General features: G+C 37.8%; 1 protein-coding gene across 1 annotated transcript in view; it reads left to right on the forward strand.

The window, feature by feature from the left end:
- Nucleotides 1-18,290, forward strand: part of LOC117299281 (transforming growth factor-beta receptor-associated protein 1-like) — a 34,632-nt gene that overhangs the window by 11,849 nt on the left and 4,493 nt on the right. Inside the window, exons 14-19 of the mRNA XM_033782767.1 lie at nucleotides 71-262; nucleotides 1,709-1,902; nucleotides 2,219-2,287; nucleotides 2,607-2,679; nucleotides 4,564-4,698; nucleotides 17,200-17,406. Of these exons, the coding sequence (XP_033638658.1) occupies nucleotides 71-262; nucleotides 1,709-1,902; nucleotides 2,219-2,287; nucleotides 2,607-2,679; nucleotides 4,564-4,698; nucleotides 17,200-17,406 (870 nt within the window). The remainder of the gene's footprint in view (nucleotides 1-70; nucleotides 263-1,708; nucleotides 1,903-2,218; nucleotides 2,288-2,606; nucleotides 2,680-4,563; nucleotides 4,699-17,199; nucleotides 17,407-18,290) is intronic.

Here is an 18,290-nt window from a genome sequence, read left to right on the forward strand (position 1 = left end):
TTTAATAAAATTTTAAACTTGTCTAAGAATCCCAAATCATCCTCACATTTTGTTTCTCATTTTGTGACAGCTGATCAGCCTCTTTCCAAACCTCCTCCCGTCGACGTCTAACTTCAACCGTTCCGTGCCCCTACTTCATCAGTTTGCCGATATCTCATCGATAGTCCGAGGGAGCAAAGAGAAGCTCCAGGACTGCAAGACATTCCTCTCTTCCTACCTGGACAGCATCAGAGGAGGTGACCTCAGCCTTGGCTTCAGAGAGGTAGGTCAAAGGTCACAGTTTACCATTAACAAAAATCTCTGAATTTTACCCAGCTGTTGTCAGTGAAGTAATTGTTTTTTAAACATTCACCCTGGAACCCATTTCCCCAAGGCCAGGGATCCAAACTCAAAAACCTAAAATTACCGAGATGCTGAAGAGCAGAGAGAAAGTCCTAACTGTTTCTTATTCGATTTCTCATGATACATTTGCTAGATTTTTATGATTCAAAGTTGCTTTCATCATAACATTTCATGATAACACCTTTCCCCAATACTTCAGGTTATTAACATGAACCAGTGTGAAGTTTTGTTGATACTTGTGTCAGTAAACTCACTTGCTGTGACACCCTTAAAGGCAGTGGACACGATTGGTAATTGTCAAAGACTAGCCTTCACAGTTGGTGTATCTCAACATATGCATAAAATAACAAACCTGTGAAAATTTGAGCTCAATCGGTCATCGAAGTTGCGAGATAATAATAAAAGAAAAATAACCCTTGCAACACGAAGTTGTGTGCGTTTAGATGGTTGATTTTGAGACCTCAAGTACTAAACTTGAGGTCTCGAAATAAAATTCATGGAAAATTACTTCTTTCTCGAAAACTATGGCACTTCAGAGGGAGCCGTTTCTCACAATGTTTTATACCATCAACCTCTCCCCATTACTCGTCACCAAGAAAGGTTTTATGCCAATAATTATTTTGAGTAATTACCAATTGTGTCTACTGCCTTTAAACATATTGCACCTCATGAATTTTTGATCGAGATATTGTTGAAATCTACTCATTCTCAAACCTGTGAGTACCGACCCGCGTAAATTGTTCCAGAAACTTTGAATACGCACAAAACTTGCACAGTCAATAATTATCATTCTTTGCGTCATGGCCAATGGTTTATTAGAGCATCAAATTTGATTCGTGTAGGTCCAAATCCCAGTCGTGACACTTGCTTCTCTTCACCCAGGGTTATAAATGCGTACCATTGAAGGGATGTCATTGGTCCAATGACTATATTATTGGCCTTATGTAAAGCGCATTGATTTGTCATTGTAAAATGCGCTATATAAAAACTATTTTTGGGGTGTCGTGGCCGAGCGGATAAGATCATCGAACTCAAGCTCTGATGCTTCTGTTCAGCAGTGTGTGGGTTCGAATCCTTGTCGTGACACTTGTGTCCCTGAGCAAGACACTTAACTATAATTGCTTCTCTCCACCCAGGGGTAAGTGGGTACCTGTGAGGGCAGAGATGGTTCTTGTGATTGATTTAGCCGAGTAGCGCATATTGATGTTGCACAGGCTGTATACTCCCCACCAGGGAGTTGAGATGGTTTAAGGGGTGATTTAAGGCCCAGTGACCAGGGGTAATAATGTGAAGCGCTTTGGGACGCCCTTTGGGTGTGAAAAGCGCTATATAAAAACGGGTATTATTATTATTATTTGTTGTACAGGAAATAGACACAGCTTTATTGAAGCTGTACGCAGAGAGCAGCCCTGAGTTACTGAAGACTCTCGTCTCGTCAGAAAACACTTGCTCCTTACACGATGCTGCAGAGATCTTACAGAAGCATGGAAGACACCACGCCCTAGGTCTCCTCTATAGATATCACATCGATAATGAAAAGGCTCTCCTTGTTTGGGCAAGGTAAGGAGATAATTAATGATATTGGCTTCTTATATAGCGCTCAGGTCCGTCACGTAGTGACACCCATGCATTAGTGTATTGGTAAAAAACACAAACAATATTTGTTTTTCTGAAGTTTGAGAGATGAACTTTGTCAATGCAGTTGCATTTCATATTTTAAAAAGACTGTTTTGATTTACAACTGGTCCGATATTTAAAGTCGTTTTTAGTTTGTATACCTGTGTTGGTTTCTAAGGGTATCTTTGTAGTCGCCAACTGAGACACCACCTCTTCTCAGATGTTGTCATTTTGTTTCTCCTCTCATTTGACTCGATAGAATATGCGATGGAGAATTAAAGGACGACACATTTCCTGGACTTGACTTTGTTGTGGAATTTTTGTCAAGGTAAGAACAAGTTTGAACAAGTTATTTTTTATTTATTTTTTATTTACCCTGGGGAAACCTTTCAGAGAGAACACTGATTTTCAAGGGTGCCCGGCATTAAAACATCCATTAAAACATTCATAGATACACTGCAATAGAACACTAGAAAAATAATTAAAGTTACACAAACAAAATCTGGACCAGCCAGGGCATGCAAGAAATGATTCAAGACAAGAAAATAAATAGACACAAAACTTACATTTAAAGAAACATTGTTAAAGGGAAGGTACACTTTTGGTAATTGTCATAGACAAGTATCCTCATTTATCTTTGTCTGCAGATGTAGTGATCATGAGCTAGTCTGGCGATACGTCGATTGGGCGCTGCAGAAAAATCCTGAACTTGGAGTAAAGGTAAATAGTAACAAATTAAGTCATGCTGGACTTATAAATAATTGTTTTGTACAATAAATAAATAGGGCAGAACTGTTCTGGCATGGCAATGTGCTGTTTTAGACCTGATACAGTGATTGACTACCTCCATGCTTTCCCTTAAAATCTAGATATCTAATCAATTAGGGTGGCAGCGGTGGGATCAGAAGGCTGACTGTAGAATTTGTTCTTACTTTATTAAGATTTTCACAGATAAATCTGAGTCTGAGCCATTGACCGAGAGAATGAGACCTGATACAGTGATTGGCTACATCCATGCTTTCCCTTAAAATCTAGATATTTAATCAGAAGGCTGACTGTAGAATATTTTTGATTATTCACCTAGATTTTCACAGATAGATCAGAGTCTGAGCCGTTGACTGAAAGAGTGAGACCTGATAAAGTGATTGACTACCTCCATGCTTTCCCTTAAAATCTAGATATCTAATCAATTAGGGTGGCAGCGGTGGGATCAGAAGGCTGACTGTAGAATTTGTTCTTACTTTATTAAGATTTTCACAGATAGATCTGAGTCTGAGCCATTGACCGAGAGAATGAGACCTGATAAAGTGATTGACTACCTCCATGCTTTCCCTTAAAATCTAGATATCTAATCAATTAGGGTGGCAGCGGTGGGATCAGAAGGCTGACTGTAGAATTTGTTCTTACTTTATTAAGATTTTCACAGATAAATCTGAGTCTGAGCCATTGACCGAGAGAATGAGACCTGATACAGTGATTGACTACCTCCATGCTTTCCCTTAAAATCTAGATATCTAATCAATTGGGGTGGCAGCGGTGGGATCAGAAGGCTGACTGTAGAATTTGTTCTTACTTTATTAAGATTTTCACAGATAAATCTGAGTCTGAGCCATTGACCGAGAGAATGAGACCTGATACAGTGATTGACTACCTCCATGCTTTCCCTTAAAATCTAGATATCTAATCAATTAGGGTGGCAGCGGTGGGATCAGAAGGCTGACTGTAGAATTTGTTCTTACTTTATTAAGATTTTCACAGATAGATCTGAGTCTGAGCCATTGACCGAGAGAATGAGACCTGATACAGTGATTGACTACATCCATGCTTTCCCTTAAAATCTAGATATCTAATCAATTAGGAAACTGACTTAAGGTGGCAGCAGTGGGATCAGAAGGCTGACTGTAGAATTTGGTTTTACTTTATTCAGATTTTCACAGATAGATCTGAGTCTGAGCCATTGACCGAGAGAATGAGACCTGATACAGTGATTGACTACCTCCATGCTTTCCCTTAAAATCTAGATATCTAATCAATTAGGGTGGCAGCGGTGGGATCAGAAGGCTGACTGTAGAATTTGTTCTTACTTTATTAAGATTTTCACAGATAAATCTGAGTCTGAGCCATTGACCGAGAGAATGAGACCTGATACAGTGATCGACTACCTCCATGCTTTCCCTTAAAATCTAGATATCTAATCAATTAGGGTGGCAGCGGTGGGATCAGAAGGCTGACTGTAGAATTTGTTCTTACTTTATTAAGATTTTCACAGATAAATCTGAGTCTGAGCCATTGACCGAGAGAATGAGACCTGATACAGTGATCGACTACCTCCATGCTTTCCCTTAAAATCTAGATATCTAATCAATTAGGGTGGCAGCGGTGGGATCAGAAGGCTGACTGTAGAATTTGTTCTTACTTTATTAAGATTTTCACAGATAGATCTGAGTCTGAGCCATTGACCGAGAGAATGAGACCTGATACAGTGATTGGCTACATCCATGCTTTCCCTTAAAATCTAGATATCTAATCAATTAGGAAACTGACTTAAGGTGGCAGCAGTGGGATCAGAAGGCTGACTGTAGAATTTGGTTTTACTTTATTCAGATTTTCACAGATAGATCTGAGTCTGAGCCACTGACTGAGAGAATGAGACCTGATACGGTGATCGACTACCTCCATGCTTTCCCTAAGGCTGTCATGAGATATCTAGAGCATCTTGTCTTCACCAAGAAACTAGAGGTAAGTCTAGAAGCCGAGTTTGTGGAGGGTGTAGAGGTTAGGAGAAGCCATGAGACCACTGGTAAATCTGGAGGCCAGAGTCTGTAGAGTTTGTGAAGAAGTTAAAAGCAATTAGAGTCAAGGTTTGGAGAGGGTTAGAGACAAGTCCAGAGGGGATAAGTGTGATAAACTACTTGCCTCTTCTTTCTCAACATGTTAGTTAAAAGTTAACTAAGTAGGTCCTGCGTTTGATATATGATGCCATTAGGTAGTGACCAATTGTTGTGACATGAATTAATAAGGTACTTATTTACCAGTAGGTTGTACCCCGGTGCTTTTGATCATGACCTTATTAGGTAAGCCCTGCCTCTGATGTATGATTTCATCAGGTATTGACCAATCGGTCGGACCGCAGTGCTGTCAATCATGACCTTATTAGGTAAGCCCTGCCTCTGAGTATTGACCAATAGGTTGGACTGCAGTGCTGTCAATCATAAACTTTTTAGGTAAGCTCCGCCTCTGATGTGTGATGTCATCAGGTATTGACCAATAGGTCAGACTGCAGTGCGGTCAATTATGACCTTATTAGGTAAGCCCTGCCTCAGAGGTATTGACCAATTGGTTGGACTGCAGTGCTGTCAATCATGACCTTATTAGGTATTGACCTTATTGATGTATGACTTCATCAGGTATTGACCAATCGGTCAGACCGCAGTGCTGTCAATCATGACCTTATTAGGTAAGCCCCGCCTCTGATGTATGATGTCATCAGGTATTGACCAATAGGTCGGACCGCAGTGCTTTTAATCACCTGCGATGCCCTCCCTATTGGACTGTACCTGAATTTCAAAATAGTCTTTGTCTCTCGTCGAGATGTCCATGGAACCTCTGGTGTAACACTTGCTGATTGCACTTAAGTTCATTATTATGTAATCCACCAAATACTTAAACTGACAAACCTGGCCATTTGAGTCATAAGTAAACAGTAAAAAAAAACATTAACACATTTTGCATGACATCGATTAAAAATCAAATGAATAAATTTAATACAATACAATACAAAATGCTCACTTGGGGATAAACTCTAAATTATTATTATTATTTTTTCCTCATCAAATATGACATTTCAGACAGAAATATTTCAAGGGATGTTTTCTACTTTCATCTTCATTATACCGAAATGTTTTTTAAAATTTGAATGGACGACACTTAAACTGCATATATTTTCCCTTTTTTCCAGGAAATAACATCCACTATCATGTACTTTAGATTAATTTACACGTTGTACATAAAAATTACACGTGTAATTTTTATATAAATCTGTGATCTTAGTTTTTTTCTGACCAATTATGTAATGTTCCTTTAAGCATTTAGAAAAATAATCAAAAAAGCATAATCCTAGTCACACAAAGTGCAGAGTCTGGTCACATGCTTCTATTAGTCCTTTACGTGTAAATTAATCTAAAGTACATGATAGTGGATGTTATTTCCTGGAAAAAAGGGAAAATATATGCAGTTCAAGTGTCATTCATTCAAATTTTCAGAAACATTTATAGAAAATTCTGTCTGTAATGGATGATGACCATCTGTGTCTAATGATATTAGTTATTTTCATTTGTTATTAAAGGCAAAACATGACGGCTGAAATGTTAGATTGATTTCATTGAATATACATGCAGATACCTCTATAATGAGTAGGGTAGATGGCCTTAGCTTCCGATCCAAACAGTACCTTCTTTAGAGACATAAAATAAGTACAAAAAAATACATCCGTTTATAGAACAAGAGAGGGGAAAGGGATTAAGGGAATGATCCAGAAAGAAGCGGGAAAATAACAGCCAATCAAAGTTTCTATTTCAGAAACTATTGGTGGCTATGAACCAATACGATGAAGTTATGTATATACAATGAAACAAACCTGTGAAAGTTTCATTTCAAAAGGCGGTCTCGTGTCTAAGATACTAGCGAAAATCCGGAGTAACTATGTCTACGCAAGTCACTAACGTCTCTCAGATTCAAATTTTGGGGATAACAAAACTTAGTATCATAAGCTGCTATACTTTCCCACCAAAGTTTTACTGCCATTAATTTTAAGAGTGATTACCAAAAGGTCTACATCCCCTTTAAAGTCATCAACATGATGTATGATATATTGCCTCAGCTATTGTGTAAAGTACACCCGACCCTATAGCCTTCAACAGCATTCACCAACAACGACGTCATCACGTAGCATCCATTTTTAAAGTTTTTGGCAGTGTTTTGCAATCAGCCATGAGAATATAAAATCTTGTTTGTCACCCATGAAATAATGGATTTTTTATGTTTTTTTTTTTTAATGTGGGAATTTTGTGCCGATTTATTTATTATTTGTAATGAAAATCGTTTTGATGATTTAGGTTTCTTGGTGCCCTTACCAGCGTTCAAGCCAGGCATTAAATAGTGTGCCGGGCCGCAACGCTATCGAAAAGTTCCGACACTCTTTTGATCAGCCATTACGCTATCGATACACTATAAAAAATAATAATAATTAATGTTTTTTTCTTTGTTTTTTAATTTGCGAGAAGAACTTCTGGTGTGTTTTTCTGTTATTTATTTTTTTATCCTAAACATTTTCTCGACGCACATTCACAGCTTAGATTACCGTCTCGCTGTCACAGCAGCGTCGATAAGGTTGCTACAAAAGTTCACACGAAGCATGAACACTGAACACTGCCCTTACCCTTTCAATAACGAAGAATACAGGCCTGAGAATACTTCTTCGGAAAGATGGTTTCATTTTCCATAAGCTGCAAGAAATATATAACTGTCGTGGCAAATGAGTCGCCAAGAGTAACAAAGCATTTTGTCGTCGCAGCCCAGTGAATTTGGTTCAATTTATCTACATGATGATAATGCTTTTAGTACAAGGTCACATTGCTAACTATGCCACTAGAGATATGAAAAACGTGATCATATTTATTCACTCTACTATATTCTCAGACATGTGTTTTAAAAAGGTGGCGTGACATTTCGGTCGGGCTAATTTATCTTGTTTTTTTTATTATAGATTTTTAGAATTGAAAGTTTAAATCCTTGAAATGTGGAGTGTTTGGTAATAATTAAGGCATGATATTCTTATAATTTTAGTTTGATTTCCGATTTTGTTTTTCTTGATTTTTTTGGCTAGCAGAATATTGTTTTTACTTTCGCTCTTTTTTATATTTTCATTATGGTTTCGAAATATATCAAACAATAAATTATTTTTAAAGGCAGTGGACACTATTGGTAATTACTCAAAATAATTATTAGCATAGAACCTTACTTGGTAGCGAGTAATGGGGAGAAGTTGATAGTATAAAACATTGTGAGAAACGGCTCCCTCTGAAGTGGAGTAGTTTTCGGGGAAGAAGTAATTTTCCACGAATTTGATTTTGAGACCTCAAGTTTAGATTTCGAGACCTCAAGTTTAGATTTTGAGGTCTCGAAATCAAGCATCTGAAAGCACACAACTTCGTGTGACAAGGGTGTTTTTTTCTTTCATAGTTATCTCGCAACTTCACAGGTTTGTTATTTTATGCACATGTTAAGGTACACCAAGTGAGAAGACTGGTCTTTGACATTTACCAATAGTGTCCACTGGCTTTAAAAACAACTTCATTAAATATACTACGTGGGTGAGCCTTTCACTCAAGATTTTCCTCCTTTTGTTCAAAGGTCATACATCATGGCTGTTATTAGGAATAAAAGCTGAGTTATGGTGCCCTTAAAGGCAATGGACACTATTGGTAATTGTCAAAGACTAGGCTTCACAGTAGATGTATCTCAACATATGCATAAAGTAACAAACATGTGAAATTTTAGCTCAATCGGTCATCGAAGTTGCGAGATAATACTGAAAGAAAAAACACCCTTGTCACACGAAGTTGTGTGCGTTTAGATGGTTGATCTCGAAATCAAATTCGTGGAAAATTATTTCTTTCTCAAAAACTATGGCACTTCAGAGGGAGCCGTTTCTCACAATGTTTAATACCATCAACCTCTCCCCATTACTCGTTACTGAAAAAGGGAGCAGAAACTTTTCATGTCTCTTTCAGCTCTGCGTGATAAACATTTGTAGTCAAGGCTAAACCCGTTCATCCAGAACTCTGCAAATTGTGCAAGCAGGAACTACAGTTCACGCTTGAATAAAGAAAGGTCGTTTACTCCTTCCCCCACAGGCCTCCCACTATGGGGTTGTAAACTACTGGTAATTACTCCGACAAAAACACCTCATTGTTGACCAAAATTCCCTTGGTTGTACAAAAAAAAAAGGATTTTTTGGGGGGAGGCAAGATATTTTTGACCCCATTTACAGGCAGTGGTAAACTTTTGGCTGTAAAACCTGAAATTAAAGCAATCGCACAACATCGGTAAACAGTATTGCCCAAAGGCCCACACTTCGTGTATCACAACTTAAACATAAAATAACAAACCTGTGAAAATTTAGGCTCATTCGGTCATCGGAGTCGGGAGAAAAATAACCAGAAACCCCACCCTTGTTTCTGCACGTTTCGCCGTGTCATGACATGTTTAAAATAAATCCGTTACTCTGGATATCGAGAATTGATAATTGGTTTTGAATGATTTCTAAAAAAGTAAAGCATTTCATGGAATAATATTTCAAGGGAAGTCTTTCACCATTACCTTCTGTAAACCCTCTAAGTGTTCTGTTCAGAAAGTGTCCAATGGCTTTAATTGATATTAGTCTGAACGATTTATAATTTGCATTTGCGGGGGAAGTTGACAAGAATGCAGGGGTTGTACTGTAGCTAAACATGTTTACTGGACAAGTATTTTTTTGTACTGGACCAGAATCAAAATGAGAACAACTTCTTGACCAATTAAGAACTCACTCCATGGTCTTGCAGTTAAAAACGATCCTATAAGTTAAAGTAGTAGCCCCAGTCGATGTTCTATACCTTTCGCCCGGGTAGTAGTTAAAAAGCAGGACAGTTCTTTTCAGAACTGAGAAGTCTCCCAAAAAATCTGAAAAAAATATACTATGCGGTAGTAGAATATATAGCAAAACAGTTCTCTAAAGAACAAACTCTACCTTGCAAGTAGATATTACACGTGGTGTTACTGCAAACCAAATATATGTTGATACCTCAAATCATATCTTCCTGACACAGTTTAACACGCATTAGCATTTTTATTTGAACTACCACTAAGACTTGTTTAAAGGCAGTGGACACTATTGGTAATTACTCAAAATAACTACTAGCATAAAACCTTTCTTGGATGGGGAGAGGTTGATAGTGTAAAACATTGTGAGAAACGGCTCCCTCTGAAGTGACGTAGCTTTTGAGAAAGAAGTAATTTTCAACTAATTTGATTTTGAGACCTCAGATTTAGAATTTGAGGTCTCGAAATCAAGCACCTGAATAAGGACACAACTTCGTGTGACAAGGTTTTTTTCTTACATTATTATCTTGCAACTTTCACAACCAATTTTTGTCAAATTTTCACAGGTTTATTAGTTTGTGCATATGTGAGAAGACTGGTCTTTGACAATTACCAATAACGTCCAGTGTCTTTAAGAAGATTGATGTCATTTGTCTCTATGGGTATTAAATATACTTCAAACAAAAGTGAAAGAGATTTGTCAGATCTATTTAAAGTAAACCAATAGCTAGGCAAAGGGGTGTGGCACAAGCCCATCCAGTGCCCCATACCCTTGGTTCCCATCACGAGAGAGAAGTGCCTTCAAAAAAAGAAAAAACATGGCCCTTGCCACTACTACCTGCCACCCTGCACTGGAAAGCAATGTATTAAATTAATGAACAAACAATTTTTTTTCAGAAGCTCATAAAGTACACTACCACTCAAATTGTACCCCTTGAATATCTGCCCAGAAAAATAGATAAAACACTCATAAAAAAGAGAGAATTATTGCCAAAAAAGTACTTTGAATTCCATAAATAACTACCTTAAAGCCTTATCTTTTATGAGATTTGAAACCAGTGGATGAGTGTAAAAGTTACTGTTCCATGGCAGCACAACAACCTTCTTTTTTGTTCACCCCAAAAAATATTGAAAATTTACTATTTTTTCAGAGAAGATTGCAAGAAGCAGTGAAAGATTTCTCTTTCATCGGAGAGCGGAGAGCAGCAAGTACGGTAGAGCAAAATGGTAGGCCAACACAAAATGTATCAATTAATACTCAAAAATATAAAAAAATCAATATTGGTATTCAGTGTGTAGTCTAAAGTGGTTGCTATACAAAATTGCTGATATTAAAACAGCGTGCAAAAAGTCTAAGCCCATGCCAAAGGTATGGGAAAAGCCTTGAAGTTGTACTGCACTTATTGCGCTTTAAACCCAAATGGGTTTTTAAATTTAGACATTATGCAATTCCATTTCTCAGGGAAAATTGAAGGTACATGTATTTGTCTAAGGACTGCAGTCAAAATATTGAATGAAAAGCAGGTCGATTGAAAGCCAGTCGATTGGCTTTTCGTTTCCTTTTTTGTTTTGTTTTTCAAGAGGAGGAATTTGTTCTTCACTCAGCCCTAACGGTACTTTCACTATTATAGCAAAAAATTGTGACAACAAAAATTGAAAAGGTTGTGAGTGTGATATTTCCATCAGGATGCTTTGACAACCAGGCCGATTATATAATTCAAATTTAACATCTATTAAATCGTTTGCAGTACCCGCTGCTAAAACAGTGGATTCGAACTGCCTCTAGCTACCGGGCAATCTCGGTGGTCTAGTTGGTATGACACTGCTCTAGAATTGCAAGGGTCGTGGGTTCGAATCCCACCCGAGTAAAATGCCTGTGATTTTTTTCACAGGACTCGGGAAAGTACTGAGTATATAGTGCTACACACATCGGTGTATATGGGTAAAAACCAAAAATTAATATATAATTCAGATTAGGAAAGTATATATCAACTGCGTAGTTTTGTATACAAACATCACCTTATCAACTGAGTATTTTGTTATACATACCTTTTGCCGTTAACTCGCAGGCTTGTCGGCTCATTTCGTCACGCACACCTGTTGCCTCGAAGCACCCTAGACCAGACTGACAGTCAGAGGGGCCGGGTCGACTCTATTAATACAGCTCTGTTTTTTTGTTATCTGTTTACCAATAGTTACACCTCGATTCCCATTTAAAGATTTCCCCCCCATATTCCAATCAATGGACCTTGACCAATGGCATACATTCTCTGCAATGACCATGACTAGTCCATTACGATTAAGGGATGATGATGGTTCCCTGGAAACAGGAGAGGGTGAGAAGATCTGAATTTTTTTTATCATACATCAAAATAGCCGATTGTTGTGATGTAATTTGTTGCTATAGAAACGCTCATTCATTTAATGTTTCTACGCAGTTAAAAGTCGGGTTGTTGTTGCCAGTCTGTGAATGCGTAGGTCACAGATTCAGCTCTGGTATGTTGTTAATTTGTTTACGACAAAAGTTGTACCAGGTGACGCATGTTTCCGCCCATTAATGTATAAGTAATGAATAAATTATCATTAGGGTGCCATGTACCTTTAAGTCACAGTCAATCACGGTCAATTACAGTCAATTACAGTCAACCCACCTTAGGCATTGTTTTTTGTACAGGTTTTGCAGTGTTTAGCTTTGTATTGTGCTTGAACCTACCCCACCTACCCAGCAAACACGTTATGCATCATAACGGTACAGTTAAGTTGTATTTTGGTTATGCCATTTCCCAACTAAAACAAATTTATTTTCAACGTTGTAAATAGGTTGCAGTTTGGTATTTTTACCTAATAACATTATATTTTAACTGTCAGCTAAATATGTCTTGTAAATCTTGTTTGCAACGATATCTGAAGGTTGTGGTTCTGTCACGTTACTTGGTAACGCAGAGACAACGTTGTCTCCAATCTAGAATGTTTATTAAAGAGGAATATCCATTCCGGCCTTCAGCACGCCTACAAGTTTATTCATCTTTAGCATTTTTTTTCCGTGTAGCCCCTTACCAAATGTAAAAATAACCACACACAATAAGGAAAAGAACTTGAAATCATGCATTTCTAAATCCCCCCCACGCATTCCAAAATCCATACAAACACATTTACCGGTACCCATTCTTAAACAAATCCACTGTACAACTGAAAACAGACCATGTATGACCAAAGTTTGTATAAATTGATTCCAAATATTTCAAGAAAGGAACTTGTAAAGTGGCAACTCATTTTAGTATTTTTTTGTAAAATTTTGACACGAAAAAAAAAGTACAAAAAGAAGCATTTGACCTTGAGTGTAAGCTCTTGGTAATGCATGTAACATTGCCACTTTAAACCATGTATAAAACATGTCCAATTATTTCAACAAAAGGAACCTCAAATGTGGCAACTCATTTAAGTACTTTTGTAAAAGTTTGACAACAACAAAAAAGTAGAAAAGAAGAATTTGACCCTGAGTGTGAAGCTGTTGGTTAATGCACAGGCCTCAAATTAACCCACAACACCCACAGCAATTATTGTGGTGCCCTTTGCTTCGGCTTGGTGCCCTTTGAAAGGTGTCAATAACAGTTTACATTTTCCTCAAAGAAGGTCCCCTTACCAGAAGAAAATTGCTGTGCCCCTTTAAGAGCGAAGTTCAGGGCCTGAGTGAACATAACAACCTTGCGACTTCTAGCCAAGTTGCATGCTCAAAACATGTTAATATGGTAGTCAGGTTGGCATAGTGGTATCTTTCCTCGCCTCCCACCCCTCTAGAAAGCTGTTGAACCCTGGTTCGAATCCCATTGGGGCACTATTTGGATTGTGTTTTCAGTCCCTACCTGGGGTGCGTTCCACTCGCGCAAACGTTGCCAACAGTTGCGCCTGTCGCCAACAATTTCAAGTGGAACGAGTTGTTTGCTGCCACCGTTGGCGAACGTTGGCAAACGTTAGGCGAACATACTTCGGAGGTGTTGGCGAGTGGTTTTTAAAATTGCGGACAAGCAAATGGTATTATTTCTTTGTCACAAACATAAGTACATTGTATTTTCGGTGCATGATAATGCAGATTTGGAATAATAAAGTTAATTAGTTGATGTAATGATGTCAAAAAAAAGGACTTTTGCAGCAAAAACAAAGTTTTTAAAAAACTACGTATGGTGCGCGCCATCTTTATTTCAGGGCGCCGTCATATTGACATCGCGTATATGCACCAATCGTTCAAAAGATAAAAAACGTTTGCGCGAACAGTTGCGAGTCGTTTGCGCGAGTGGAACGCACCCCTGGTTGTGTTTGTTTTCCTTGTAATAATTCTCTGGGGTTTTCCTCCCACATCTAAATCTGAAACTTTCCTTCATTGTCTTCTCTCCATGCAGGTTCTTGGCTAGTACAGTTATTAAGTTTGCTTTTTTGAGAATCCTTGGCTTCACAACCAGAATTAATTACGAAATAAAATGAAATTAAATTAATTGAAAGGAAGATCTCAAGCTTAGCCCTGAAAGTTTATTTTCACAGACAATATTCCTTACAAATCTTGCAAGCATTGAGATATAATATCTTTGGGCATTATCGGTTTTTAACGCTTTTCGCATTGAAAGGGTATCAAATTTAACATTTTACACAGGTTGATAAGAGATTTGCAGTGTTCTCACTTTTGTAAGAACTGTGTGTGTCAGAAAATTAACACATATATGAACTGTATTTGTGTTAAGAGTCCTTCAAAAAAAGAAATGGGTTTGTAACTTTCGCCGAGGAATTTATGGAAAGGTCATTTCTTAACTCAGTTTTGATTGAATATCATGGAGCTCTAGGAATAAGCATAATATTCCTCATTACAAAAATGTACAAAAAATGAGTATGTATTTGTCTTCGGAGTCCGTTTCTTAAAATCAAAAACAAAATGCCCCCTTTTAAAGTAGAAATACCTTTTCGGTAAAACAGCATAAAAATATAAAACAGATAAACACAAATATGACGTGTCAGATGTTGTTCAATGTTGCGCTTGAAATCTCAGAGGAAGTTTTGTGGCTTTTTCCTGCCATGAATACCAAACCATCGAACGCATGGCTGCACCAAGGATGTCACTAGTTGCAATTCCATTCAAACCCAGCGACCAAATCCTTCGACAAAACCAACCCCTCTTAGTTTTATTGTCCGCAATTCGGAGCCGAATACCATTGCACTTTTTACCTCAGTAGACCTTGACGATTGGCTCACGTTTTTAGCCCAAAATAGAAGTCAACAATTTCCTGCACAATTAGCAATCACTTGTAATGATATTTTATTTTTCTTTATATATTTTCATTACCGCCTATTATGAAAAATGCAGTCAAACTTTATATGGAGTTTATACAAATTTGTTTTGGAGATTGTAAAAGTTGTTTTGATTACAAGATACGCAAATAAACAGAAGTTATAATGAAAACTAAAAATATAATTTTAGAAAGCTTGAATATGCCAAATTTTAATTGAAATTATTATTTGTTTTAATAATAATATGAAGAGTCGTTCTTTTCTTACTTTGAGCATGCTATTAAAGACAGTGGACACCAGTAATTGACAAAGACTAGTTTTCACAGTTGGTGTATCTCAACATATGCATAAAATATGAGCTCAATCGGTCGTCAAATTTGCGAGATAATAATGAAAGAAGAAAAATCCTTGTGTCACGAAGTTGTGTGCTTTCTGATGCTTGATTTCGAGACCTCAAATTCTAAACTTGACATCTCAAAATCAAATTCGTGGAAAATTACTTCTTTCTCGAAAACTACGTCACTTCAGAGGGAGCTGTTTCTCACAATGTTTTATACCAACAACCTCTCCCCATTACTCGTAATCAAGTAAGGTTTTATGATGATAATTATTTTGAGTAGTTACCAATAGGTTGGTTATTTTATTTTTATGTTGAGATACACCAAGTGAGAAGACTGGTCTTTGACAATTACCAATTGTGTCCACTGTCTTTGGACCCTTTCGGTTCAGAAAAAAAAATAAAAGTTCACAGATTTACAAATAACTTACAGGGTTTACAGAAGGCAATGGTGAAAGACTTCTATTGAAATATTATTCCATGAAATGCTTTACTTTTTGAGAAAACAGCAAAACAATATAAATTCTCGTTAACGAGAATTACGGATTTATTTTAAACACATGTCATGACACGGCGAAACGCGCGTTAACAAGGGTGGGTTTTTCCGTTGTTTTCTCCCAACTCCGATGACTGATTGAGCCTAAATTTTCACAGGTTTGTTATTTGATATAGAAGTTGTGGTACACAAAGTGTGGGCCTTGGACAACACTGTTTACTGGAAAGGGTCCAATGGCTTTAACAGTGCAGTCATCAATCCATCAAAACCCAACAAAATGTGCAGTTGGATTTGTATAGCTATGGATGTAGAAAGGGATGAAGTGCTTTTAAAAATATTGGAAATAGAATTGACCATGTGACCCACTCTGTGAAAATGAGCCACATGTCGCCCAATGCATTATTAAGTTATGGACAGTTTACTGTGGAAAATGTATTAAAAAAAAATAATATACAAACAAATTTTAAAAAAGGGTGAAGGTGTGGAAAGGGTCATAAGAAAATATTTGAAAAATATGCGAGTAAATTTCATACTAGTATTTTTCTGCATTTTGTGGGTATTTTGCCCTTGAACATTTCAAATTCCTTTCAACAAATTCCTGTCATGCATTGATGCTGCCGCCTCCAGTATTTATCCATTAATTTTTGTGGTCACCGGCGGTCTTCACTCCCTCGGAAGTTAACCTATTGTGAGTGGGGGTTTTTTCTGGATAAAGTTGTTCTTTGATTTATGACGGAAGCTAATTTTGACTTTGAGGAGTACACAAGGAATTTTACTGCGGCCATGTTTTTTTATTTGGGGGTGTGTTCCTGTGTTCAATTGAGTTCAATAAACAAAATAGGAAAACTTTTATCAAAACAAATATGCACTGAGATTCAACATTTTTGAATGGCATTCCTAAACCAGATGATAAAATAGGGACTAGAAAACTCAGTTGTTCTTGTCAATTGATTTTTGTCCAACTCCATTTATTTCAACTTTCACCTGGTCAGTTTCCCTTGTTGCTTTTTAACTTCTTCTTTTGTTGCAAAAAATAGTTTTAATAGCAGAGTCTATACTAGGGTTGAGACGCCAGGCCATAAACTATTTTTTACAACAGTTATACTGTAGGAACTTTTGGTTGACAAGCAGTTTCCAACAGCTAATTCTATTTTGTTCTTGTTGTTGTCTACAGAAAGAGAAATACCACACCCATTTCGCTGTCTTAAACCTAGACGACGTTTTAAAACAATACCTAGTCAGTTCCCTTTGTGGTTTATAACTTCTTCATCTTTTGTCAACAGAACGAGAAATACCACACCCATCTCGCTGTCTTATACCTCGATGATGTCTTAAGAAATTACTCAGTCAGTTTGATTTGTAACTTTTTCTTCTTTTGTCAACAGAACGAGAAATACCACACCCATCTCGCTGTCTTATACCTAGACAACGTCTTAAAAAAATACTCAGTCAGTTTCCTTTGTGGTTTATAACTTCTTTTTTGTGTCAACAGAAAGAGAAATACCACACCCATCTTGCCGTCTTATACCTAGACGACGTCTTGAAGAAGAACCCCGAGACATCAAAGCCAGAGCTTGATCTGTCTCGATCCAAGCTTCGTCACATGCTCCAGGAGTCCTCTCTCTACAGAGTCCAACTCATCCTGGGTAAAGTCCGAGAGACGGACATGTTTGCCGAGACGGCCATCTTGTATGGAAAGGTAAGAAACACAGGGTGTGTTCAATTAGGTTCCCCCCAAGTCGACCCCAGATTGCTCACTCGGGTGAGCCCCTGACCAAAGCTAATCTAAAGATCACTAATCCTCTCGTGGTGACGTCATGCACCTGGGGCCAGCCTTAAAGTGAGCCACTCCACAAGCAGGGCACTTGGGGCTGACCCGGTTGAGCCCCTGAAATGACGTTAAAGCTATTCAAACGTACCGGGGGCATACCGGGGTCGACTCAGGGAAGCTAATCGAACGCACCCATAGTTCCTTGTTTGTTAATTGTTTAGATGATCATCCCATTAAGGGTACTCGACAAACTCCCACAAGGTGATATAAACACCAAGCTGACAGCAGCCAATCTCTCTCGGAGCAAACACTGATTTAGCGTCTACGATTATAAATTGCACAAATCAAGAATTTGTGGTTTGGTTACTAGACAAAGATATCGACAAAATAAGGAAACCGCCAACTTCGGGCTTGATAGCTCAGTTGGTCTACTGGCACGTTAACCCGAAGGTCGTTGGTTCATAGAGTTCCTTGCGCTATGGTTGGCTCAAGTCCAGCTCTACTCATTTTTCCTTGTTCATTCTGAAGTTATTTAAAATTTACTCTGTCAGTTTCCCTTGTGATTTATCACTCAAAGTTTTTTTAAAAAGCACAAATATTACAGTGACCCCAAACTTTGCCTCCGTTTAAATTAAACAAACCCCAAACCCCAATTTAGAATCCATAAAAAAGAGAGACCTATTTGTCGCAGTGTGATGGGAACTGCACCCATATAAATGTCCGATATAATTATTTGTTGGCAATAAAGAATGAGTTGTTTGCGTCATGCTGGGTCGCACAAAGCTATGCAGACGTATTTCAAGGCTTTCCTC

The sequence above is a fragment of the Asterias rubens genome, chromosome 14 (genome assembly GCF_902459465.1).
Source record: "Asterias rubens chromosome 14, eAstRub1.3, whole genome shotgun sequence".
In the NCBI taxonomy this organism is placed as follows: domain Eukaryota; kingdom Metazoa; phylum Echinodermata; class Asteroidea; order Forcipulatida; family Asteriidae; genus Asterias; species Asterias rubens.